The 27,729-nt window shown below is 35.9% G+C and overlaps 1 protein-coding gene across 5 annotated transcripts; it reads left to right on the top strand.

Moving 5' to 3' along the window:
- On the top strand, window positions 3,391-21,041 carry LOC109234570 (exocyst complex component SEC3A-like). Of its 5 annotated transcripts, none has more exons than XM_019400603.1 (25): window positions 3,393-3,766; window positions 5,517-5,587; window positions 5,997-6,077; window positions 6,158-6,225; window positions 6,314-6,416; window positions 8,070-8,218; window positions 9,416-9,533; window positions 9,855-9,959; window positions 10,423-10,524; window positions 10,611-10,748; window positions 11,237-11,365; window positions 11,456-11,536; window positions 11,618-11,692; window positions 14,850-15,023; window positions 15,134-15,275; window positions 15,352-15,416; window positions 16,718-16,888; window positions 16,975-17,054; window positions 17,907-17,988; window positions 18,318-18,415; window positions 18,501-18,609; window positions 18,718-18,786; window positions 20,116-20,181; window positions 20,257-20,346; window positions 20,632-21,041. In XM_019400603.1, the coding sequence occupies exons 1-25, from the start codon at window positions 3,622-3,624 to the stop codon at window positions 20,740-20,742; spliced, it is 2,622 nt and encodes an 873-aa protein (XP_019256148.1). In that variant the 5' UTR covers window positions 3,393-3,621; the 3' UTR covers window positions 20,743-21,041. The 5 variants fall into 5 exon arrangements, 4 of the variants coding, with proteins under 4 accessions (XP_019256148.1, XP_019256147.1, XP_019256150.1 ...); XM_019400602.1 differs by having other exon boundaries at window positions 3,393-3,799; XM_019400605.1 differs by lacking the exon at window positions 5,997-6,077 and having other exon boundaries at window positions 3,685-3,766; window positions 6,118-6,225.

Genomic DNA, 27,729 nt, shown 5'->3' with positions numbered 1-27,729 from the left:
TATTTGATTTGTCTTTTGGTTAGTTTTGAGCCGTTCGGAGGTCGGAACGCGCGTGATGACATTTTTGGAGCATCGCTTGACTTGCTCGGTAGTGGAATCGGCTTGTTCAAGATAAGTAACTCTTTTAAACTTAGTGCTGAGGGCATGAAACCCTGAATTATGTGCTATGTGATTGGTGTTGAGGTGACACACATGCTAGGTGACGGGCGTGTGGGCGTGCACCCTGTGAATTGTGACTTCGTTTTTTCCCAGGCACTATTTAAGTGGCCCTAGTTTATTGTTATTTGTGTTTTCACCATGTGATTAATTAATTGACCTGTCAATCATGCTAGATATCATGTTTAGGCTTTATGCTAATATTGTTAGAACCCATAGTGGTCGTTTCTTGCATTCACCTCACTGATTTCATTGATAGTTCTTACTTAGTCATATTCATGCATTCATAGTGTATCTCAGTCTCAGTTATTATTTATTGATACATTATATCATTGTTGTCGGGCTAGTTTCATGACATTAAGGGACCGAGAGACTAGAGAGATTGATGACTGAGTAAGGTCGAGGGCCTGACTGTGATGACATTTATGGGATCGGGTTGCACGCCGCAACATGTTTTGTTGATTTCTGTTTGAGTGAGACCGAGGGCCTGATTGTGAGGATATTTCTGGGATCGAGATGCATGTTGCAGCATGTTTTATTGATTTATGCCTGAGTAAGGCCGAGGCCCTGATTGTTATGCCATGATTGGATTGTTATAGCGCTTGGGCTGAAGTAGCCCCTCCGGAGTCTGCACACCCCAGTGAGCACAGGTACATACTGAATGCGAGTGCCGAGTGCCGAGGGATTGGGAGGACTGAGTGGCTGTGAGGACTGAGTGACTGGGAGGACTGAGTGAATTGATACTCTGAGTGTACGCATATGGTTTTGCTACTGAGTCGCAACGCATTTGACATGCACATGACATACATGCATAGAGATGCATTTTTTCCTCATGTTGTACGGTATCACGTCATTCATGATTTTTTTTTCACACATTGGTATGTGGGCATAGAGAGGTATTTCACACATGCTATCTGGAAGAAATGAAACATCATATTTACTGTTGAAAGGATTTTTGGAAAAACTCATAGTTTTCAAACTTACTCATATTTTCGATGATTTCGGTAAAAGAGTTGAGTTTTTGTTGATATACTTGAAAGGCGAAACTATTTTTCGGGAAAACTATGAAAAATCCAAGCATTTTATCTCTGAATTACTTCCTTATTTGTATGTTGTACATTGTTATGAGCTGCTATTGGATATTGGTGTTGGACCCGACCTATGTTCCAGCTCGTCACTGGTTTCAACCTAAGTTTAGGTTTGTTACTTATTGAGTACATAAGGTCGGTTCTACTCATACTACACTTCCTACACATTGCGTGCAGATTCCGGATGCCGATGTTGCTGTATTTGAGGGGAGCTGAATTAGAAGATGTACTTGCGTCCCTGTTGTAGCTGCCTCTTGTTCATGGTAGCCTTAGAATTATAAAACTCTGTTTAAGTATTTTTCAAGCAGATGATGTATTTACTTCATATCAGCTTTGTAAACTCTTTTCTTAGAAGCTCATGATTTGTACTACCAGTCCTTGGGAATGTATAAGATTTAGATAATTTCTTTGATTAATTGTCCAGTTAAATATCATTGAAACTGGATAGATATTAGTTGACTTACCAAGCGGGTTAGGTTAGGTGCCATCACGACTAGTGAATTTTGAGTCGTGACATAGGTAAAGCACTAAGATGAAGAAAATATAATATATATCATGTAAAAGATTTACGTAGAGGGGTATTGCAAATGCCAAGAGCAAAATAAATATTGCATAGTATATGAGTATAAAAGTCTCTTGTTTAAACTTGAAGGAAATATTTAATTGTAGAGCAAAGTTAGAGGGGGAAAATAATTTTTATGCTATTATATATTCATATATTTCTCTCATTTACCAAAACCAAAAAGAAAAATATTTGTACACTCTAAATGAAAAAAAACAGAAAGCATCACTATGTGGTTGTTTGGTTCATAGGATAAAGAAAAATAATCCCAAAATAGAATGTGAGAGTATCTAATTAAGTAATTTTGGGATTAGTTATACAAAATTATTTTTATGCACAAGAAATTTTTATTCAAAACTACTCCCTCCGTTTCATATTAAATGATATACTTTCCTTTTTAGTCTGTTCCAAAATAAATGATACATTTTTAAATTTGGAAATAATTCAACTTTAAACTCTTCATTTTACCCTTTTTGCCCTTAATGAGAAGCTGTTATAGCCACACAAATGGCATGACCCCACAAACCTTTTACCCCTTAAGCTTTTAAGACCACAAATTTCAAAAGTCTTTTCTTTTTTCTTAAAATCTATGCCGAATCAAACTACGTTAAACAATATGAAACGGAGGCATTAGTACTCTAAGGTTGTGTTTGGTATGAAGGAAAACATTTTCCGGAAAATGTTTTTCAATTTTCCCATGTTTGGTTGGATTAAATGTTTTGAAAAATATTTTCCTTATCAATTCATTTTCCTCCAATTGGAGGAAAATGTTTTCTTATCAAAAGAAGGGAAAACATTTTCCAAAGCTCCTTCTCAACCTTCCCACCCTCACCAACCCACCCCACCCCCCTCTCCAAAAAAAGGGTTTTTTTTTTTTTAAATTTCAGTTTTTCCGTTACCACCCACCCTACTACCCCTCCATCCACCCTCTCCCTCCCCCGCAAAAAAAAAATATTTTTTTTTACCTTAAATTTTTTTTTTTGCAATTTCAAATTTCTGTTTTTTCATTTTTCTGCACCCCCCCCACCCAACCCCCCTCCCCGTCACTAAAAAAAATTTTACTTTTTTTTTGTAATTTAAATTTCTATTTTTTTTGTTTTACTGCCCCACCCCCAGCCCCGCCCTGCCCCCCCTCGAAAAAAAATTTTTAATATATTTTTCAGTTTTAATTTTATTATTTATCGGTTTAAAGGCTCAAAATTTTACAAGTTCCAAAATTATGATTTTGGAGGTTTATGTGTTTGGAAGTTTACGGGTTTAGAAATTATAAAGTTTACGAGTTCGAAATTCCGCGATTTTGAAAGTTTAGCGATTCGAAAGTTTATGAAATTTGTGGGTCCGAAAGGTTGTTGGTTTGAAAGTTTATGGCTTCATGTTTATTATATCTAAATTATTTATGAATACTCTTGAGAAGTCATTTTCCTTAATTTGCATACCAAACACCGGAAAATAAATAAGATTACTACTTATTTTCAAAGAAAATATTTTCTTGAAAAATATTTTCCGTTATACCAAACACACCCTAAGTCTCTAACCATTAGGAAGTATGAACCATTTATGTCCAAGATAGTTCTCTGAAAAGAAGTATGGTGCTACTCGTGTCCTTACTGCTTAAAAAAAAAGAAAAGAAAAAGAAAAAGAAAGAGTAAATAGGAAAGAAGCAAATGTCGGGGAGTGTGACATTTTCACCCGGAAAAAAGGAAGCCATGAACGAGAGGTCTCTAAATATAAATACTTGAAATACAAGGCGACTACATTCCCGATCATCATTTTCGTTGGCATCTCCAACAGAGTCCGTCGAGAGAGATAAAAAGCATGGCGAAATCGAGCGCCGACGATGAGGAGCTGCGAAGAGCTTGCGAGGCCGCCATTGAAGGCACAAAGCAGAAAGTTGAATTGTCGATCCGTGTAGCCAAAACCAGCGGCATCTTAGGCATTTCCGGAAAATTGAGCCGTGGTGGTATGGCTAAACCGCGAGTTCTCGCTATCTCCAGTACGTAAAATAGTCTAATTATGATGTGTTTTAAATGTTCGGATTGTGTATAACTGACTTCAACTAATTTGGAATGGAGGCCTAGTATATTTATTGATTAATTGTTTATTTTATACTGCTGACGTCAACAGAAAATAATCTAGTACAATGAAACTCTGAAGGATATATATTATCAATCTAACTGACTCAGCTAATTTGGACCCGAGGCATAGTTAATTATTGATTATTCCTTTTTATATTGCTGACACCAGCTTAATAGTATAAGTATAATGATGCTCTGAACTCTGAAGGATATAGATTATTCCCATATAACTGACGTTAACTATTGGCGGAGCCAAGAATTCTGACGAGGGATTCAAAAAATTTCTCTTTTAAGGGAATTCAAAATCATATATCTATAAATTTGTTTTTACCATATTTATGCAGTATAATTATCCCATTGAATTCCATTCGTTGCGTGTGACTCCCGGCATCAACTATTTTGGAGTTGACGCGAAGTTGATTGATTGTTTTTTTCTTGGTACTGCTGGCACCGTTGTGATAATAGTTTAATTATAATAAATTTACAAAGGATATAGATTATTTACATAACTGAGCTCAACTAATTTGGAAAAGAGATGTAGTCTAATTAAAATGAATGTCAAAATGATACAAATGGATCACCTATACTAATTTGGAATTGAAGCTAACTTGATTGATTGATTGTTTCTCTTAATGGAGTATGAAAATTTGTCTATTTATTAGAATCTTTGAAGTTTAGAGGTTATTACAGAAAAAGAAAAAAGAATCTGTAAGTTTTGAACTGAGGGGATTGGGGTGAAGTTAATTGATTGACTATTTCTATTGAATTTCTCCACTCCCTCTTTCCGGCATTTCTCTGATCTATTAATGCGCGATATGATCCAAATTACAATTATGCTCTTTGGAAAAGAAGATATGTTATATAAGTATTTTTATATTTGTTCTAACCTACCATTCGTGGGAGGGAATTCTTGGTGGTCATTTGGGCAATTTTGAATTGAAGTTGAAAAACAATACTTGAAGCTGAAAAAAAGTTTGTGGAAGTTAATAGTATCGTGTTTCACTTTTTCTGGTGATATTACACGAGCTTCTCCACCCACGTTTTACTTATGCTTAGTAAATTTAGAGCACAAGTAACAATGATTTAACTCATGTTGCACTTATATTGCTGAGTAAATGTAGCTAGGCTATGCTTACTGTAGTCTGCCCATTGTCTCGGATGATAAACGAAACCGATCGTCTATTAGTGGATCACATCTTCTAACCTAAGATCAGATTTGACGTGTCAAACACTAACTTTAGGCAGCCTCTATCTTCATTTGACCCAATTATTACATGCAGAGTCAGAATTCTTTTTGGACAATGGATTATTCAATATAGTTGTTTGGTACTTCAACATTTTGATGTTGTGGTAGTAGTTCCTTTATTCTGAACAAAAAGCGTCAACTACTTATTCAAAAAAGATGTTTCATAAAATAATCTCGTAATCTACGAATTCAGGTGAAAATTTTGGTTAAACATTTGGATATCTAGCCTCATAACTTAAATGGTGCATTCTTTCTGTGATGAGGAGTAACATTCGAAAAATTAGATGTACTGCAGTAATTTCAGAGTTTCTCCTATGCAATAGTTGTGTTGTCAACTAGAATAGGTCATTTCCATTTGTGCAGACAATCATAACATGTGGTTTATGCAGCAAAAGCTAAAGGCCAACGGACTAAAGCTTTTCTTCGTGTCTTAAAATATTCTAATGGAGGAGTCCTTGAGGTAATACTTCTAATAAATCTGTTTAATGTTAAACTTCTCTTCTTCGATTCAGATACCTTTTCAGTACTCCAGATTATTTAGAGGATGAAGATAATACCTTTATAAGTTAGTGTAGCTTTTCTACACATGAAGCTATGAATCTATAACTTCATTAAGCTGTGGATAGTATTCAAATGTTATATGACATCTACTTTATGAAACTTTTAATTTTGGTTGTGCTTAAGGAATCTGTAATATCTCTGAACTTGCTGATAAAACTGTTTAGAAGGATTATTTTACTTATTGTCATAGATAGACTCGTGAAACCGCACTGCATCTCACAAAATCCACATTTTTGGGCTAGTGAGTAGAGCAAATTGTGCTAAAGTCCCTTGTTAACCTAACAACAATATAATGCTTGCACCTGTAGCCTGCAAAATTGTACAAGCTTAAGCATCTTTCAAAGGTGGAGCTGGTAACTAATGATCCAAGTGGTTGTACGTTCATGCTGGTAATACTCACAGAAAATTATTTTGCCGTTCTACCTGCAGCTATTATTTGGAGGTTATTCTTGATGATATTGTTACACAGGGTTTTGATAATCTCAGAAGTCAAAGTGTTACTCCACCTCAGTGGACAATGCGTAATGTTGATGATAGGTATTTGTTTAATTTTTAGTGTGTAAATATCTGAGTTCTTTTTCTCATGTAAGCATTTTTATCATGACCTTTTGTTTTAACTATGTAGGAACCGTCTTTTGCTTTGCATCCTAAACATCTGTAAGGATGTCTTGGGTCGTCTCCCCAAGGTTGTTGGCATAGATGTGGTGGAGATGGCTCTTTGGGCAAAGGTGCATTATAAAAGTTCCGCAATTGCTTTCAACATATTATAGCACACTCCTAGGCGTGGCTTTGGAAAGTAGGCATGCTTCATTTAGTTATGGCATCAAGGATTTGTGGTTGCTGTCTATTTGTTTGTGTTAATTTTCTATCAGGCTTGCGTAAAATCATCCTTGATGATGATAACCGCTTAATCACATGTCGTTGGAAGGTGAATCTCAAAAATGTCTAACAGGTTTGAAATGGTTGGCAAGGTCTTAAGGGGACTTTTGGTTTATTCAATGTGGGTGTTATCCATTTGCCTAATTCTCTGATTTCCCATCCATTTAATCCACACACACTGACTCTTTTCAAGAAAAAGAGTATTTATTTTTGTGATTTTCTGTGTGATAGCCTAATTTAATATATTATAAAAATGGTCATCTGGCTAATCGTTAATTTCTTGTGATGTAAATTCTTTTAATATTAATTTTTATAAAAATTTAATACATGCAGGTGAAGTATATCTTTGTTGTAAAAATTCAATCCCACCTTCAATTCTACCTACCAGTAACTTTTATTTATTCCCAATGTCATGACTATATCAGTGATATTTCAATCTCACTTTATCCTGTCATGAACCAGAGGGCCCTAAATGGTGGCATTGATCATGTCACATTGAGAAACTTCTTGCCTCGTCTTCCTGTTAAAACCCAAATGTTTCAGCTTTTGTCAATCCTATCCCCTGATTTCAACTGCAAAATAAGCATGTGAATGATGTAAAGAATTGCTCTAAATGCGCTTAAGATAGTATAGTCATTCCTTTTGTCTCTTCTTTTGATGAGTGAAAGGATAATCATTCCTGTTCTCATATAAAATACACAATTGTATTCTCTAGTCGCTGAAGATGGACTCTGTTAGTGACAAATTTTTCTTTTGATCTATTACTATCAGAGTATCAGTTACATATATTGGTAAAGCTAGTTATCTTTCGCTCTTGTGCCTTATATCAGTGGGAATCCTTAAAGGAGGATCTCAATGTGTCTGTTAAAGTTGAAAATGATAGTTACTTATCTAAAAAAGGTCTTTTAAGGTGAAATGAATGGGAAAGTCTTTGCAAAAGGTCACTACACCTGGAACACAACCTTTTGCATCTAGTGCCCTATAAAGTTCAACTATTACAGTTTTTGTCTGTTAGTATTCTTACCTGACTCTAGATATGCGGTAAGCATGTAGGAAGTTCTATTAATCTGCTTAAGGATACAGAGTCATATATGTTCTCTTATAAATACACAGTTGGAAACTCTCTACTAGTTAAAGACGAAAACTACCTTTACATACAATGGTAAGCAGATAGTCCTCTTTATTACAAAAAAAATGTTCACACTTTTTCTCGTGTTTCTTTAGTTATAGTGTCTTTGAGGGTCATATGTACGTTCACTATTTAATTGAAGATAAACACTTACCTGTTGACATCAGTAATAGCTGTTTGATTGCAATATGTTTCTAAAAATGAACTAAAACAAAAGCTGGTGCTTGATAAATTTTATGTAAATCTAATTTATCTGATCTACACTTACCTGTTGACATTAGAAATAGCAATTTGGTTGCAATATGTTTCTAAAAATGAACTGAAACAAAATCTATAAATTTTTATGTAATTCTAATTATATGATCTAATGCAGGAAAATACTCCAACAATTACCAAGCAACAAGCAAATCCTCAAGATGGGCCTCTTCCTTCTGTAGCAGAAGAAGGTGAGATGACAGTAACTGTTGAAAGAGAACTTGTATCTCAAGCAGAGGAAGAGGACATGGAGGCTCTTTTAGGCACGTATGTAACCCCTTTCACCTTCTCCGGACATTGCATTATGCCCATTTTTGCTCGAAATATGAACTGCTTATGTCTACTTCTTTTATGCTGTCCTATTGCCACTACTTTATACGTCATGGAGGGAAATGTCAAGTATTCTCCCTTTTCTTTTCATTAAAAAGCTAGTATACTAGTTCAACTAGGTGATGTGGGAGTGTTAACTACTTTAAAAGACAGCCCCTTTTCTATTTATAAAACTAGGAGTTTTATAAAACTTCAAGTTGGTACCTGCTTACAATTTTAAATGGAATAATGATCGAGAAACCCGTCTAAAAGCGCTCTACTATTTCTGAAAACAAATAACTATCTCGTATCACTACCTTGTTTGTGTGTAGTGTCCTCGAGGCTCTCTCATGCTTTATTCCTCATGGTGAACTTACCAGTCTCATCTGAAAGACCGTATAGGGAGCAATCCCGTGTCTAATCTCTGTATAAGTTACTAGACTTAAAGTTTTTGGTAGGTTCAGTTTTGTCCTGAAATAATTAGGAAACAATTCTGGAAGATTGTGAACTCTTCTGGAAACTAGTACAAACGATTAATGTTTTGGTCAAGAAAGTGTGTATATGATTAGGAATGCAAGACTAGGGAGTTGCAAATTAAGTGTGCAATCTTGTGGTTACAATTGGTTTGGCTGACGTAGCTTCTTGCTGAATTTACAAAAGAATGCAGTAATTTTATATGCCAGTACTCTTTCCAGATTTTCTGTCAGCAGTTGAACCTACATCCTGGTTGTCCTGCCAACTGCTTTACTGCTGAACTTCTTTTGTATCAGGCAAGCTATTGCTGATACAAATTACCTCGTGATGCCTTTGTGCTCTTAATTCTATGGAGAATGACGAATCATCTACTATTTATGCATATAAAATACCTTTTCATCTTTTGTTTATATATAAGACCATATAACTTAAGTCTAGTTAGGCACTTTTTCAACCTTGATTAGGCATCTAGTGCTGAGTCTGATATTGCATAACTGGGTTTTAAGAATCATTTAACATATTCTAAATAATCGTGTTGGCTGTGGTTGTTTTTCTTAATTGGAGAATAGAAGTTGTAGACAGCACTATTAGCAGACACTTAGTTTGCTCTCTGTTCCCCCTTTTGTTCACCCTAGCACTATTTTGGTTTGTCTCCTGACTTTTGTTTCGAAATTCCTACAGTTATGTAATGGGTATTGGTGAGGCTGAGGCATTCTCTGAGCGGCTGAAGCGAGAGCTTCAAGCTTTGGAAGCTGCTAATGTGCATGCCATTTTGGAGAATGAGCCATTAATAGATGAGGTGACCCATTTTCTTGTGAAGAGTTCTTGTTGCTTTTGTGCCAGTGTCAAAGCAGAGTTTGGTTTCTATTTGCAGGAGTTGCTACATTTTTCCTATTTCCGGCAATTTAGACTTTTACTTGATAAAACTATGTTTCTCTTTCATTATGAACATTTTCTCTGCCAAGAGCAATAGCACAGGCAAAGTTTGCCTTGTTCTCTGCTCCTCTGATTCAGCTTCCTATTTCCCTGATATGTATGCTCTCGCACTTGATATGTCTAACATAAATATTTTTCGTAAAGATAAACTTATGCTTCTGTGTCTAAATTCTTGTTTCTGCAGGTCTTGCAGGGGCTTGAATCGGCTACCAACTGTGTTGAAGATATGGATGAATGGTTAGGCATCTTCAATGTAAAACTTAGACACATGAGAGAAGACATTGAATCAGTAAGAATTCCTGCATAGTGCTTCTGTGTGATGCTGACGCGTACCAGTAATGATTATTGTGAGAGTGAATCACTTGAATGTGAAACTTAGTTTTGAATCATTGTTCTTTGTTCCCATAAACAGTTATGTATAGTTCCTTTTTCAGACTTAATGGATTTTATCAACGTACTAGCTAATTAATCTACAAAGAACATGATTCCCTTCCTGATTCAAACCGAGGTAGGATATGCAAAAGTGTGAGCTTTTTGTATATAATAGGGTGGGGGTGGATTGAGCTTTATGGGAGCACCGCAGTGCGATTGGATGGCCGATTTCATGAATCTGAATGATTCTAGTTTGTAATATCTACAAGGCCAAGTTTTCCACAATACATATATCTCCAATCACGTAGAATGTCAGGACTCTATTATTTGAATGTGGACTTCCTTTGCTAATGCAGTATTGGTCCATTCACAATATGCAGATAGAAACCCGCAACAACAAGCTGGAAATGCAGTCAGTAAACAACAAGGCATTGATTGAGGAACTTGATAAGCTTCTTGAAAGACTGCGTATCCCTTCTGAGGTGTTTCTCTTTCTTTCTTGGAGCTGATTAGTGGGCGGCATTTAATAATTTAATTTTTCTTCACTTCATTCATTCTTGGTTTGTAGTATGCAGCGAGTTTAACAGGTGGTTCGTTTGATGAGGCAAGAATGCCTCATAACATTGAGGCATGTGAGTGGCTAACTAATGCTCTACATGGCCTTGGATCGCGTAACTTGGATCCTAGCTATGCAAATATGAGAGCTGTATGTCCACTTGGTTATTCCTTTCTGTCTTTTCTCTTGATCATTTCCTTTTTGATGTTGTGCTTCAGCATGTAACGTAGGTAGACAAGGTTAATGTAGGTAAGCGTGCATATGTTAAGGCCACTACAAATTTGCCCAGACAGGGCTTGGATGACCGATTCGTATAAAGTAATCAGAGTAAATAAAAATGGTAGAACTATTTTGAAATCCACTGTTGGACCTCATATAAAAATGGTTGAGTTATTGCAAAATACACAGTCATGACCTAGCTAGTGCTGGATTCAAATTCCTGCTAGTATCTTCTGTGGAAATAAAAAATGTCCTATCATTACATTCTATGTGCTCGTTTACTAAATGAAGTGAAACCAAGTTGTCCTGCCTTTGATATTCTAACAGTCGTCATATAGGCAGTGGGTCATCTCTGCACTTGTACAGAAAAAGTTACTTAACAAAAAATTAAGACATTGATGTCTGTGAATATCTTGCAGGTGAAAGAAAAACGAGCAGAAGTTGACAAGTTAAAAACGACATTTGTTAGAAGAGCATCTGAATTCTTGAGAAACTATTTTTCCAGTTTGGTGGATTTTATGATGAGTGATAAAAGTTATTTTTCTCAGGTATACGACCAATCAGTTTTACTTGAAATAATTGCCATTAGTCTTCTATAAATAGTCACTTAGAGGCTGCTTATAATATTAATTAAACAGCGTGGGCAATTGAAGAGGCCTGACCATGCTGATCTCCGATACAAGTGCAGAACATATGCTCGTCTATTGCAGCATTTGAAGGTCGGATTTCTCCAACTTGTTAAAGTTTATCATTGTTTTAATATTTCCTGATGTCTTTCTCTCAATCCTTTGCATTTGCAGAGTCTTGACAAGAATAGCTTGGGCCCTTTAAGAAAAGCTTACTGTACCTCCCTCAACTTGCTTTTGCGCCGGGAGGTCAGAAAGCTATTAATCTTTATTCATTTGTCTTTTAGGTTTTTTTTTCTTTTTCTTTTTCCCTTTTTAGCTTCTTTTGCTTCTTTCTGTTGAGGGGGTTACTTAAGTCCCCATTAAGTTCACTGCAGCTATGTGCGCTTTTAAGCCAGCAGAATCTGTTTTCTTCATCTCAGAACTCCCAAAGGCATGTATCACTTGTTTATCTATAGAATCTTTCCCATCAAAGAGTTGCTGAATGAACCTGCTTTTTAAGTGAATAAATACTTTAAGCACTGGGTGAAACTATTAAGTGCAGTAACATCTCAGAAAGAAGTCCAAGAGCAGGCTGTTCTGTTTGAAAAATAACAAGCTGTAGAGAAGTAGTAGCTTAAAAAGAGAGAAGGGAGTTTGGGGGGGGGGGGGGATATTGGGGGGGGGGTGGAGGAAAGGCACAAAGGTTTTCGGTGGAGTAGAAGCTTTGGAAAGAAGAATGGAAACAGTTGGAAGGGACCAGAAAAATATGGAAAGATAGATTACAAAATTGAACAAGGGAAACAAAACAAAGTCAGTTAAAAAATCCTTCATAATCAGATTTAAAGAGCTTAGTACAATTAGGGTAATGACTTCAGACTAACAAATACTGACTCGGAGTGGGAGAGTTGTTATTTAAACAATAAGAATCTCTGCTGCCAAGCAACTTGGAGCTCAAGTCTGCATGACTTTGACGAAGTGCCTTTAATGCTAACTAAGATAACTAGACCACATAACTCTTATTCTTGAAAGTTATGGAGTAAATTCCGGAAATTTATTTTATTCCAAGTAGGGTGTTCAAATCAAGGTTAGGGATAGGGTTAATTGTCTGGTGGGACCTAAATCAAAGATTTGAATGATATTTTAACTCATGTACAGAAATAGGAGTTTTATATTGCTCTACGACCCTGTTTCCCTTTTAGAGGTATCTCTAACCTCTCTAGGAGTAAATCTTAATTCACCTAAGAAAAAGGTTGTCATACTTTCTCTTTCCGTACAAGTGGTATCACAGCATGATCTTGGCACCTAGACCTCTTCAACAGCCATAGCAGAAAGAATTCAATTAACAGGATCTGAGGAGAGCCCAAAGAGAATGGAGGATCAATATAGTCTTCTCTGACAAGGAACAGAGCAAGCTTTGACAGATCATACAGAGAATTGAATCAACTGAGCTGGATAACAAAATCTGCTACTACACAAAAATGACAAAATAATGGAGAAGCTTCCTTATAGAAAAAATGGAGAAGCTTGGAATCAATCTTGAGACTGGGAACCCAAAAATACAGGAGAGGAAATTGAAGATGCAGCAGAGGAATCAAGGAAGGAATATGCATGCCAGAGTTAACAAGATCTTCAGGGGAAGTAACAAAAAGCAAAGAGTAAAGGTTGGGGCCAGATGTTGTTACTGGAGAAAGGTTTGAACAGGATTGCAAGGATGGAACAATTGCCACTGATGAAATATGGTCGGCTGAGTTGGAGTTGGTCTTGGTCCATGAACACATCCAACAAATGATGATTTTCTTCTTAAATCTAAAAAGGATGAAAAAAAAGGGACAAGAGTTGCGAATAATGAATTCAGTTTGATGCTGTTAAATGGACTTTGGGGCTAACTCAACCCCATAAGCTAGCTCATGAGGTGAGGATTGCCCATGCCATTTTAAGGAGTCCACCCATCCCTTAAAGCACCGGTGTGAGACCCCCTTCCCCCCACACCCAGGGCTGGACATCTGGAGTATGGACAATTTAATATGGGGGCCCAACATCAAAAAACGAGAATTGGGATGGGTCTTGCTCTGATATCATGTTAAATGGACCTTGGGACTAACTCAACACCAAAAGCTAGCTCATGAGATGAGGATTCCCCAAGCCATATTAAGGAGATCACCCATCCCTTAAAGGACCGATGTGGAACTCTTCAGATGCCATAGTCGAGTCAGAGATAGACACTTTCGAGAGTTTCTTGCAAGATGATTCGGCTTCTTAAGATGACGTGCAAGCTGCTACTGAAATCATTAGCTTGTGGTTGGCCAAATGTCTGAGCAGCACAGTTGTTAGAAGGAGATGTTGCAAAGTTGAGGCAAGAGTTCGACTTATACTCAGGGGAAAAAACACCTTGATTGGGATGAATATCTATACCATCATGCCCTTGTTGCATCAAGAAAAATTAAAAGGAGAAAAAATCTTGCTGTCCATGACATTCTCTGCGTGGATGTAGAATTGTGAAGGTAAGATGAGAGTTGGAAGATTTTAGGAACCTCTGGATTTTCCATATATAGCAAGAATAGCTGAACATGATATGTTAGAGGTTAGTGCTATATGTGTAAAGTCATTTACCGGTGGAGTTGTGGTATTCTTCCTGAAGCAGGAAAGCAAGAAACTTGGACCATCTTACCAGTGTTGCTGGACATCACTATGTCATTTTATCGGCACTGTTGCAGACTGTACATAATGGTTTTAGACAGTGTCTCTGTGTTGCTTCTTGTCTTCTTATCGAGGTTGCTAGCCTTCTTACTGGTGTTCCATGTGGTTTTTTCCTTGCTCCAATTCAAGCAGCTACGTGGATGCCTAGAATGAAGATTGTTTCAAGGACTTAGTTGCCAGATTGTCATTGAGGGTATGCAGCAAGGAAGATCTTCGACGGAGCAGCTCACTCATTGGGATTTGTGTGATTGACATTGGCTCTTCTGCGGCTCAACCCTGTCTGCCCGGAACAAGTGAACAACCAATTTCAAGCATAATGACACCATACTGACCTTAAGGACAAGCTCAGTCTTCAGGGGGTTGGGAATGTTATGAATCAGTGTTAAAAGGTAGCTGAAAATCAATGTTGGTTACAAAAAGTGAAGGTGGTTAGGGAAGTTGATTGGGGAATACAACTGCTTCATCAATCTATATATAATTGTGGGTCACGGTTGAAAGAAAACGAGGAAGAATTCAAGAATTGTCTCAATCCTATTTCTCCCTTTTTCCTTTTTGGTTCCCCTTTTCTGTTGGTACAAGGCATCCTTACATTATGCCATCTGAATCTCAATCTCCTCGGATTTAGATTCAAACGCTAATAGAAATGCTCTTAGTGTTTCTAGTGAATCCTTGAATAAGAAATTTGTCAAGTTTAAAGTATGATGCTTATGTTTTCTATTCTTTGTAGGCTCGTGAGTTTGCAAATGAGCTCCGTGCCAGTACAAAGGCATCAAAAAATCCTATTGTATGGTTTGAAGGTTTGACAGGTTTGAATCAGAGTGTGAACAATGCAGACACTTCTGCAGCCTCGGAGGCATATGCTAAACTGCTGACAATATTTATTCCACTCCTTGTTGATGAGGTGTTCTTCTAGTTTCTTTTTTGTTTTTCCTAGTATATATGTATATAAGTGTCTTTGTTGCTTTCTTTGCCCAAAGTTTATCTTCAACGTTATTCTATTCCATATTGCAGAGTTCTTTCTTTGCACACTTTTTGTGCTTTGAAGTTCCTGCACTGCTTCCACCAGAAGGTGTTGCTAATGGCAAAAAAGTTGGAGATGATGCGGATGATGATTTAGGCATCATGGATATAGATGAGAATGACAATAAAGCTGGTACTTTCTCCTATTTCCTGCTCTTGCCTAGTCCTGTTCAAAGTTTACGAAGGAGCACCATCTTGCTATTTTGCAGGACAAAATTCTGCAGATCTAGAGGCACTAAATGAATCACTACACGATTTACTTGAAGGGATCCAAGTAATGTTATAGTTTTTCCTTGCAATAGCCTTGTCTATTAACAACAGCTGTATGTTGATTTTTTGTTAATTGTCAATTCTTTCTTATTTAATTTATTTTTGGGTGCAAAGAGGACAATCCTTAGTGCATAGTTAGTTGGTTTAATTTTTTAGGTGCTTAATATAAACTTGTATCAAATGCTTCTTATCCTCAAACACCAATATTATTTAACCGAAATAAAAAAGAAACACAGTGACAGTAGGTTAAGTTAATACAGCAAGATGGACCTCTCAAATTTCAGTTAATATGTATTGCTCTCAGATGGGATGCTGAATATGAAAGTACATCTGAGTCTTCGCTGTGTTTCCTTCTTTTATCATTCTTTTGAATATTCATTGTATGCTATCTACATGTTCATATCATTGCCGCATTGATAATTTATCTGGTGGACTGTATCTATGTTACTATCATTTCGATGCTACCTTTGTAAAAGTTATTTTCGTCAATTGGAAAATGAATATCGATTTTGCTTCATCAAGCAGGCTGCTTGACATTTCTTTCTTTTCTTGTGACAAATGCCTTCATTACCTGCTTTTAGCGGACAGATTGTGGACCTCTATGCTGCACCACTGCTTCCATATGTACCGTATACCACCAGCCCTTGAGTAAATCAAGTCTGCTGATCTTGTGGTTGGATTGTTTAACATACTTTTTTGTCCTTATCCTTGAGGAATTAGCACTGCACTCTTTTTTCCAAGTTTTATCTTCTTTTGGTACTTATGGCTTTCTTTGGTCTTTTTATTCCCCTACCCCATATCTCATACTGTAGTTTGAAATATATGATTGTCACAATTGTCTGGTTCTTCTTCATGGGCATACTTGTTGATTGGATTGTTGTTTGACATAAGTTAATGAAATCTCTTTCATAGGGTTAATTTCATGGATGGTCACTCAACTTCAGCTCTTCCTTAGAATTAATCTCATGGATGATCACTCAATTTTCACTTTATTGCACCAAGTCACTAAACTATTTTTTTGTATTGAAAAAGTAACTAGGAGCAAAAAAAGAGGCATTTTCTATGATACTTAGGCTAAGTTAAGTGGCTTTTTAGTTGCAATAAATAGTTTAGTGACTTTCGTGATAATTCGGTAATGTTGAGTGACTTCTTCATTTCAAAAAATAGTTGAGTGACTTTGGTGAATAAAATAAAAGTTGAATGACTATCCATGAAATTACCCCTCTTATATATAGTTTTGACAAAACGAAACTATCAAAAAATGTATTTTTGATGATATTATCTTTACTCGTTTATGTGCTTTAGGAAGACTTTTTTGCTGTGGTAGATTGGGCAGGAAAGATTGATCCTATGTGCTGCATATCAATGCATGGAATCACAGAACGTTATATTCCTGGTCAGAAGGCTGATGCTGCAGGATTTGTGCGCATCTTGCTTGATGACTTGGAATCAAGAATTTCAATGCAGTTCAGCCGTGTGAGTTACTGTATCCCTCGTAGTCATCTATGACTTTGCAGCTCATATGGGATAAAATTTTCTCAGTTTTTTCTACACTTCTGCAGTTTGTTGATGAAACATGTCATCAAATTGAAAGAAATGAGCGAAATGTTCGGCAGATGGGAGTCTTATCATTTATACCGAGGTAAACTGAGTCTCATGTTATGCTTTTTGTAAACTTGCATAATTCTTTGGATTTGATTTACTGTCAAATGCATAGTTAAATGGCTCAAATGGTAATAGAGTTAAGTTAGTTCGAGATTGTTAAATACTAACTTGAGCCGCTGCACTAAGAGCTTTTTCCTTTTATCTCTTCTCCCATCTCGAGTGTGATCTGATTAGGTGTAACAGGTTTAGACATGCTAGTATGCTACAGTATAAGCCCTGCTCTACTTTATTGTGGGTTGTCCTCACTATGAATGGTATATGTTGGTTTCTTTATTGAGGATATATTCCCCCCCCCCCCCCCCCCCCCCCAAGTATGGAAGGAAAAACAGATTTACTTTCTACAATTTATCACTTTTAATTGTTATTTATGAATGATACACCTCTTTTACTTAAAGCACTAATATTTCCTCCAAATTTGAAACTGAAAGTCTGCCCATCCATTTTTTGTTTCTGTAATTTTGCTGTTGATTTCTTTTTGTCAAATCAGAGGTAGAATATACCATTTTATATTTGATGTTTCCAATTTCATAGTGCCTATTTCAGTTAGTATTCATGAAGTGTGGGTTTTCTTCCTTATCTCTGTTACCTCTTTGTTATTGTTGATTAGCTTTATCATACCTTTATGCGGTGAGCTTATTGTATGCCCGAGCCTCCTAAAAATCCCTTCAACGATTCTTTTAATAACCTTATTTGTAACTATAAGCTGTAAGCCTTTCTGTAATTCTACCTTGAAATCGGTTTTGTATTTATTTTGCCTCAGAATGCTCTTAGTTGATCATTTTGGCTTAAATTATCAATCATTTCATTGGGTATGCAATTCTTCATGTAGATTTGCTACTCTTGCAACCCGTATGGAGCAGTACATTCAAGGACAATCAAGGGATTTGGTTGACCAGGCATATACGAAGTTTGTGAGTGTGTTTTTCTTGCATTTGCTTTCTTATGCATGCTGTGAGATTAACAGTTGAAAATTTTAGAATGACGTAGCTGTTTGGCTTGTATTACCCTTTATTTCTGATGTGAGTACTGTGATAGGTAATCAGCGTGATCTTTTACCATTTTAATATCCAATATTAGAAATAAAAGTAAGCTGAAGTGTGAATTAGGAAATACTTGCAGAACCCTTATTCTTTCACGGTGCAGTGAGTTTAGAATTTCTGAATTTGTGGTGGTCAGTTATATTTGTTCCCTTATGTTTGTTGTATCTTGTGGCGCGACTGTTTTAAACATTATTTGGCAGGTAACTATAATGTTTGTTACTTTGGACAAAATTGCTCAAACAGACCTGAAATATCAAGACATCATGCTTTTAGAAAACTATGCAGCATTTCAGAATAGGTATTGTTCACCTTCGGATTCAGAAGTTTATTTCATATTGTATTCCACAAAATCTCTTTTAGTGCTGAATGAAACAGTTTTGCAGTCTGTATGACCTGGCTAATGTTGTGCCCACCTTAGCAAAATTCTATCACCAAGCAAGTGAATCTTATGAACAAGCTTGCACACGCCACATCAACACGATTATTTACTATGTAAGTTGTCCTTTTTCATGATTGTGTATTTTTTCTTTACTCTGCTTGTGCTCTCCTATTACTTTATTTATCTTTGATGAGATACTTAGACCTGTGCTTTCTCCACAGCAATTTGAGCGACTTTTTCAATTTGCTCGAAGAATTGAGGATTTAATGTACACAATTACACCGGAAGAGGTTAGTTCCTTTTTCTTTTTCTCAACTGGCTATTGATATTTGCCGACTGTCCTTCACCCCTGAGTATCTCAATTTGCCTCTTTATCAAGGACAGTGACTTGGTACTGCTCTGATACCAGATAACTGCTAATTTGTTAGTATATGATCTCAAATTTAAGGAGAGTTTTGTAATCTTAAACCTTTATTTGATTAATATCACTTCATGTTGAACTTCTCCGTCCAGCAACTGAAAGAAGATATAATCAAAACAAAATGCTAGATTGAAATATTAATTTTTGTTTGGACATTTCTACCTTTGTGATGAGTTGCACGTGAGAAATGATGCAAGCACATAGTCAGTTTAAGGTTTCATATCTCTTCTTTTTTTCCGGGTCTTTTCCTCTCTTTTCCTATTCAGTGGGAGGAGAGGTTAACCCATGCAGTCCAATTTTGAATGAACTGTGATCATGTAATTATCTTTTACTGAAATTGAAGCTGAAAGCAACTAATGTCTCACAAAAATCTTGTGGGGTTGAATTTGATATATAAAACAACTCCTGTCCTGCTATTATCTCTGTTATATATGCTTGAATTAAAAATAAATAAAAAAACTGAAGAGAGAAAATCAGATTGGAATGAGTGACTGATCTTAATTGGCAACTCTAGTATAGTCTATCATTATTTATCAAGGAAAAAATAATGGGTATATTCTATCGTTTGATTGATGTGAAAGGTTAGTTCAAGCACAGAAAGAATAAATGGCAAAGGTATATATAAGTGCCTTATGGCACTACGTAGAATACTTCAGTATATCTTATAGAAGATATCTGATGTCAAGCTACACAAAGGTCAGTCGGACTTTCCTGTCAGACTTGTTCCTCGTTTATGGTTTGACTTCTGCTGTAGCCTGTCTAAGAGTGCATAAAAGGTTGAAATAATGAGAAAAAAACAGCGTTTATGATTTACCATCATTTTAGCACCTTTGTCAGAACCAGAGGCTCGATGTTGCATCCTTTTTGCTTTAACTTAAATGGTACAATTACTAAAAGTGGAATCAGAAATTTCTTTCCTTAGTTGGGCAGTGAACTTTTAGCTTGAACCCAACTGACTATGAGTTAGCACTTTGTGTTCCTCATTCATATCTAGGTGTTAAATGCTCTTTCTGCAAATAAGCAATAAAAGTTACTTTTTTGTTTTATCTCCCTTTGCTTTGGGGAAGAAGGATTAAAATCCACAATTTGAACTTGCTTCCCGTTTCAATCTGTCTTTGGATGAGTATACCATCTTGTTTACGGCTTCTCCGACTATGACGGTTATCTTCTGCTAAGTGATCAATGCCATTTTTATTAGATTCCATTCCAGATCGGATTGTCAAAAACGGATCTTAGGAAGGTTGTAAAGTACAGTTTATCTGGGGTAAGTCAATCAATTGCCTCAATTTATCTGCAAGATTAGGGTATCTTTCTAAAATATTAAATTTTGCTTCTACAGGTGGATAAGTCCATCACTGCAATGTACAAGAGATTGCAGAAGAACTTAACCTCAGAGGAGTTGTTGCCTTCTCTATGGGATAAATGCAAGGTATATCTAGCAGATTGGGTATTGAAATTAGTCACTTTGCAAATTCAATGAGCAGCTATACCTCTACCAATTTGGAGTACTTTATGGGTTTCATGCGGCAAAAGCTGGTTGTGTTAGCTAATGTCTTCGTCTGATGTTTCGGGTCACATTTTTCCATAACTGAAAATATGTCCTTCCCTCAATTCGATTATGGGGTGGGATTTAAGTTATTTGTATATTTCATCTACTTTTTCCCCTTAGTTGATTTTCTGATCAAATCTTCCTACAACATTCATAAACTTGCAGAAAGAGTTCTTGGACAAGTATGAGAGTTTCGTCCAACTTATAAATAAGGTTTACCCAACCGAGACCATCCCTTCCATCTCAGAAATGCGCGGGCTTTTGGCATCGATGTAAAGCAGCTCCAGTTTTGATTCTTTTTCTTCTCTTTCTTCTGGTGGGAGGACAGAGTGTTGTAGAGTTTTGTCTTTTGTGGTTAATATTCAATTTATTCTTTTACATCATAAATTGATTAATTCTAAGACTCACATTTATCAGATGAAAACAGGCTAGGTAGAGTATCTGCTTTATCATTCTTTGATTTGTTATATTTTCTCGTGGTACGAGGTAGTTTTAGTTTCAAGCTTGATTCCCACTGTAAAGGAAGAAAAGTTTCACGCTAATAAGTAATAAGTTAGTATTCATATTGCACTGTATTCTAAAGCTTCATGATCTTCAGTATTAAGGCCTTGAAACCCCACCCCACCCCCCTCTTCTCTCCCCCTCCATCTCTCCCAAAACGTAATATTTTAGAGTGAGGTTTGTGGTGCATAAAGATAAGAGGTAATAGTGCTGTTTAAATATTTGAATACAGACTTCTCTTTGAACTTGTCCCATTTTTTTTTTTATTTAGACACCTAAACTAAGGAACACTTGAACCCAGATCCATAACTGACAATATCTCAACAAAGACTCGCACTCAGTGACATGGCGAATGTACAAAAACAACACTTGATTTAGTTGGAAATGGGCTGATTGTTCCTGTGTGGGATCTTGGAAAAGTTTTAAAGACTGTGAAGTTAGTTGGTCACACAAATAATGTTGGAGAATTATTGATGGATTTTACTAACAGGTTTTTGCCTAGATCTTCTGAAGTATGGGATACTGGATAGCAGTCGTTTATGAATCCTTCTGTTGTGCATACTGATTCTATCTGTTCAGGTGCTATCATTCCAACAAATAGCCCTATTTACATGTGAAAATAGCACAAGCTAGCCAGTTTTCGGACCGGTAATTGAAAAATAGCAACTATTTTGCTGTAACACGAAAAGTTCCAGCATAATACACTAGAGATTGGTGCACCTGTGTATGAAGTTCCAGCATATTATGTTGGAACTCCAGCACTTGGAAAGTTCCAGCATAATATATTGGAGATTAGAGCACTTGTGCATGAACTTCCAGCATATTATGCTGGACCAGTATATTATGCCGAAACTCCAATATATCATGCTGGAATCCCTGTATTTTATGTTGGAAGTTCACATGTAAAAAATTCGAACTCCAATATATTATGCTGGAATATTTTCCGGATTTTGAACAGTATTTTCGTACAGATTTATCTTTACATGAAAAGTGGTTAAATATCGATTACTTTTGAAACTGTGACTATTTTTCAATGAAAAATTTTCACAAACCACTATTGTTTAGTGGTTATTAGCTAGTTGTAGTTACCATTTACTACATTCCTTCCTATAGCTATGTTTTCAGGTTTTTTAGAGTGTATTCGATGTATATAAGCTACTGTATTCATGAATACAGTAGCATTTCTCGGCGTGAAACATGGGATTGTGGCTAGACAGATTATTGTATTCGACTGTATTCACGGCGTGAAACAGGGGAATACATCTAGACACAGATTATTGTATTCGACAATATTCACGATATGTATTTGTGAATACAATAACGTAAATTTCGCAATTCATGGTCTATTCAGTTGTTTTTAAACGGAAAGTGAATCAATTAACATAATAGACTCCTAATATAACTCAAATTCAATTATAACACATAAAATTTGTATTTCCAGTTATAAAAAAGATTCTCAATCTAAAAACACCCAAAAACATAGCAATCTTCAGAGAAATTATATAATTACATTGAATACAATTAAATACATAAAAATACATTGAATACATGAAGTATAGCAGGTCATCTATAGGGCAAAAACATATGAATACATACTGCAGATACATTTGAATACATATATACATCTGAATACATAAATTATATTAATTAAAAAAACATATGATTATTTCATCGAATATACCGAGACAGTGAATACAATGAAATACATGAATACAACGGGATAAATTGAAATACAATAAAAAAAAGGACAATGAATACAATGAAATACATAGAATACAGCGAGATACATTGAAATACAATGAAAAAAAAAAGGTAACAGACTCTTCAAGTTGCTTAGCCCAAACTCCGTCGTTTTTGTTCAAGAACATCCCTAATATCGTCTGGTCAAGAGGGCGGCGATTCTGACCCGAAACTCTCAAAATTTGGCGCAAAAACGAAAGAAATCCCTTATTTTCAATAGTAGATTGTCTTCTTTTGTTACTAATTGCGAATTTGGTAGATGAAGAAAAGCAATAATGGAGGTGGTGAGAGGCAAGAGTTGCAGTGGCCATGTCCAGATTCAAAAGTCAAAAAGCCAATTTACCTTGTCAATTTGGGACCAAAAGAAAAAACCTCCACTTATTCGAGACACAGGAAACACAAGTGTATCAAAGTCTATCACAAGTTCGATAGCTAATAATTCAATTATTATCCAGATACCAAGCCAGAGGACACTAGGTTCCGAACACAAAGTACGAAGAAACATTCTGAACCAAACTATTAGAACTACAACAAAATCCAATACTGAATCGAACAGGAAGTAATATTCCACTGACAATGAAAATTTTGCGAGACAATGGAGATGAATTAGTGGAGAATAGTGGTTGTATTCATAGAGAAAGACTGGCGTTGGGAGAGAGAGAGAGAGAGAGAGTGGAGAAAAATCTGAAAGAATGAGAGCGAAAAATAATACAAAGAGTATTTTATGGCTTAAGGGTAGGAGGTAACCATAAATAGATATTTGTCTATAAAAATCAAAAGGTATCTATAATTTTTTAAAAGGGTATTTATTTAAAATAAATAAGGTATCAACCTTTGCTATAGAAGGTAAAAATTCCTTCTTCAACTACCACTTGTAAATTTGGCTATTTTTGAGTCCCACCCTATTTTATGGTGGTAAAGGAGACCTCTCTTCACACTTAACAATATTGTCCATGAATCATGCGAGCTCAATTTTGCAATTAATATCGGAAAATTTTCATAAAGCACTATCTTTTAGTTGTAATTAGCCATCTATAGATACAATTTGCTATATTACGGATTATAGGTACCTTTTATGTGGTTATAAGATGTATTTAATGTATTTAAACTATTGTATTCATGAATACAGTAGAAAAAATAGGCGTGAATCAGGGAAGTCCAGCTAATCGGTTGTTGTATTCGAGTATATTCGACTGTATTCATGGAGTGAAACATGGGATTACACTGTTTTTAAAACGGAAAGTGAATCAATTAACATAATAGACTCCTAATATAACTCAACAAACTCAATTATAACACACAAATTTTGTATTTTCAGTTATAAAAAAGATTCTCAACCGAAAAATACCCCAAAAACATAGCAATCTTCAGAGAAATTATATAATACATCTGAATACATAAATTATATTAATTAAAAAAACTTACAAATACATTCATGGCATATAGCGAGACAGTGAATACAGAAATACATAGAATACAGCTCGATACATTGAAATACAATGAGAAAAAAGATGGTGAATACAATGAAATACATGCAAGACAATGAGATACATTGAATTACAATGAAAAAAAGACAATGAATACAATGAAATACATGAAAATACATTAAAATATATTAACAGAAAATCAAGTTTCTCAGCCCCAAACTCCATCGTCTATGTTCAAGAACAAACCAACCGGATTATATGTCGGCGGCTGTTGTTCAAGAATCAGTTTAGTGTCGGCGGCTGTTGTTGTTGGTGAGAATCTTGAACATAGCAATCTTCAAGAATCAGTGCATCTATTATAATGGGATGGGGGCTTTGCACAAGAATCAGTTTAATGTTGGCGGCTGCTCTGAAGTGGGCTTTGCACAAATCCGGTGAAAGCTAGTCCTTTTCAAAAAAGCAACGGTTGATCAGCAAATTTGTCGTCCCAAAGCGGTAATTCGTAACCCGAATTATGTGGGGAGGTGATCACTTGTTATTCTGTGTCTCAGCTATTTGAGAGAGAGAGAGAGAGAGAGAGAGAGAGAGAGAGAGAGAGAGAGAGAGAGTACCAATGGCAGAGAAGCGTTGACTTGAAGAAAATTGGCGGACACTTCCACTTGAGGAGGATGGGGGAAGAAAATGGGATGTATCAAAGTAGAGAGAGAAAAAAAATAGTATAACTGATTAGCGTATTTTGTGGCTTAGGGCTAGGACGTAACCAAAATTAAATATTTTGCTATAAACCTTAAAAGGTATCTATAGAATATAATTTTTTTAAATGGTATTTATTTAAAATAAATAAGGTGTTAACCTTTGCTATAGGAGGTAAAATTCCATTAATATCGCATGATGGCTATAAAGAGGTAGCCATACCTAATTTGTCTGTACACAAATAGTTAGTGAAATGGGTGTAAAATCCAGAAAGCTTCTTAAACAAGGGGTTCAATCATGGCAAAAAGTAGAGGTGTATAAAGAAAATCGACAAAATCACATCGCACTGACAATTCGAACCTAAAAAACTCGATTAGTAGTTCGGTTTGATTTGATTTGGTATTGAAAAATTCTATCGTAATTAGTTTCATTTGAGTTAACTAAAAAACACCAAATCAAAATCAAAGCGACCCGATATTACATGTATATAATTTTTCAATATATTTTATACACAAAATATTTATTATAACATAAATTTATATATCTCTATAAAGGAGGGCCAAAGTGATGACATAACAACTCCCTTTGTCTAGCATTTACATTTATCTTTTTGTTAGAATTTTACCTTTTCTCCCTCTTAAAATACTGAAGAAAGAAAAAACTTTCCACTAAAGCAATTCAACAGTCACCTTTTTCATTGTCTTAGTAACAACTTCTTGTGTTCCTTCGGGGAGATCCAACTAAGAAAGGAATAATGGCTCCTTTCCTTTAAGATTGTTATGTGTACTTAAAAATGTAACCACAACTTGATGACGAAAGACATTAAGGGTGTGTTTGGTATAACAGAAAAATATTTTCCACAGAAAATATTTTTTTGGAAAATAAGTAGTAATCTTATTCATTTTCCGGTGTCTAGTACGCAAATTAAGGAAAATAACCCAAGAGTATTTATAAAATTTAGATACAATAAATATGAAGCCATAAACTTTTGAACCAACGACCTTCTGAACCCACAATTTCATAAACTTCCGAACCGCTAAACTTTCGAACCCTTAAACTTTATAATTTCTAAACCCATAAACTTCCAAATATATAAACCTCCGAACTCATAACTTTGGAACTTGTAAAATTTCGAACTTATAAACCGAAAGATAAAAAAACTAAAACCAAAAATATATATAAAAAATAAACTATTCCATGACCGGAACATGAGAGGATACACGTTACACTACGATTTTGAATCAGAAGAGAGATTTCAAGAAATGGCAGATCTATTTACTCTATCAATAACCGAGCCGGATTTCTCCCCCCTCCCCTCTGGGGGGGGGGGGGGGGGTAAGGAGGAGGGAGTGAGGGGTGGGTGATGCAGAAAAACGAAAAATAGAAATTTGAAAATTACAAAAAAATAAAGTAAAAAATAAAAACTTTTTTGTGCGGGGGTGGGGGCAGTGCAGGTGGGGTTTGGCGAGTGGTGGGGGGGGGGGGTGGTGCAGAAAAATATAAAAAAAAAATTTTAAATTATAAAATAAAAAAGTAAAAAAAAAAATTTGTGGGTGGGGGGATAGCAGGGTAGTGGTGACGGAAAAAATAAACTAAAATTTGATAGAAGCCTTTTTGGAGAGAGGGGTGTGGTGGGTAGGCGTGGGGTAGGGTTGGGTGGGTGAGGTGTGGGGTGGGTTGGTGAGGGTGGGGAATAGGGTGAGGAAGGTTGAGAAAGAGTTTTGGAAAATATTTTCCATTCTCTTCGTAAGGAAAACGAGCTAATAAGGAAAATATTTTTCAAAATATTTAAGCCAACCAAACATGGAAAAATTGGAAAATATTTTCCTTGCTACCAAAACACACCCTAAAAGGAGAAAAGAATGCGTTGTGAATCTGACACGTACTATTGTTTACGCTAAAAATTGGATAACAATTAAACTTATAATGTGGTTTTAAGGATACGTGATTTCACCTAATACCAATTGATAAACGTAAAGATTAACAGTATAGATTAACAATGAGATGAAGCAAACCATTCTTGAAACGTGATTCAGCCCTCAAGCTTGAGTGCCCTTGAACTGATCGGTGCCCAAAATAGTTAAAAAACAGACTAACTGATGAACAAGAATATGTAAATTAAAGAGAGAATATAAGCTAGAAAGTATTGCATTGCTTTGATATGCGTAAATGTAAGATGTTTAAAAAAATGATTAGAACCCTCTTTATATAGTAAAGGAATCATATCTATGGTACAATTCAAATTACGTATGTAAATCCCATGATTAGCCTAAACAATCGCCCTTGATTCGATCCGTTCCGGAATTTCTACCGTGATCTTCGACCGGTTACGGATATCTCGCTTTTCCATTATTATGCTTTGCTCGAAGTCTGTCATATTTGGTCTCGATCGCTGCTGTCCTCGATCCCGACAGGCACCTCAATTCTCGAATCGATACCTTATCTTTGTGTTCTGGTCTGATCCATTACGAGGCTGACCCACGATGCAATTCCCCGGTCTCGATTAAATAGTAAAATCGGCCAGGCTCGGTTTTAACCGTATAAAGATAGTCCCCTCGTTTCTTGGAATGTAACGAGAATAAACGAATTGAGCCTTTGATTTTGTACCTCGATTTGTCATGACGTCATCCTTGTGACGTAAGTGACAAAAAGTGACCGAAACGTCCCGTCGGTACAATTCACAAAATCATTAATGAGCGTCAGTTAGTGGTTGGCCACCAGTGCCTTTGAACCGTTGCTGTGAATCCTTTAAATAGGGCTCCTCTCACTTCCTCAAACTTTACTTTGAATTTTTCTTGTACTAATCTTCAAACCTTCAAGCTTTTCCGTGCTTCATAATCTCTAGGTTTCGTTACCAACCTTCTCTCAAAACACTAAACCTCATTCTCTTCTTCCTTCTTCC

This window comes from Nicotiana attenuata, chromosome 11 (genome assembly GCF_001879085.1).
Source record: "Nicotiana attenuata strain UT chromosome 11, NIATTr2, whole genome shotgun sequence".
Lineage (NCBI taxonomy): Eukaryota > Viridiplantae > Streptophyta > Magnoliopsida > Solanales > Solanaceae > Nicotiana > Nicotiana attenuata.
This window is presented reverse-complemented; position numbering and strand designations above follow the sequence as displayed.

What these genes read in the sequence shown, in the direction of transcription:
- LOC109234570 (XM_019400602.1), top strand. Translation starts at nt 3,622, where the DNA reads ATGGCGAAATCGAGCGCCGACGATGAGGAGCTGCGAAGAGCTTGCGAG. An exon ending in GTGGTTGTACGTTCATGCTG is followed by an intron (nt 6,078 to 6,157) that starts GTAATACTCACA and finishes ATTGTTACACAG; the next exon opens with GGTTTTGATAATCTCAGAAG. An exon ending in GTCTTATCATTTATACCGAG is followed by an intron (nt 17,055 to 17,906) that starts GTAAACTGAGTC and finishes TTCTTCATGTAG; the next exon opens with ATTTGCTACTCTTGCAACCC.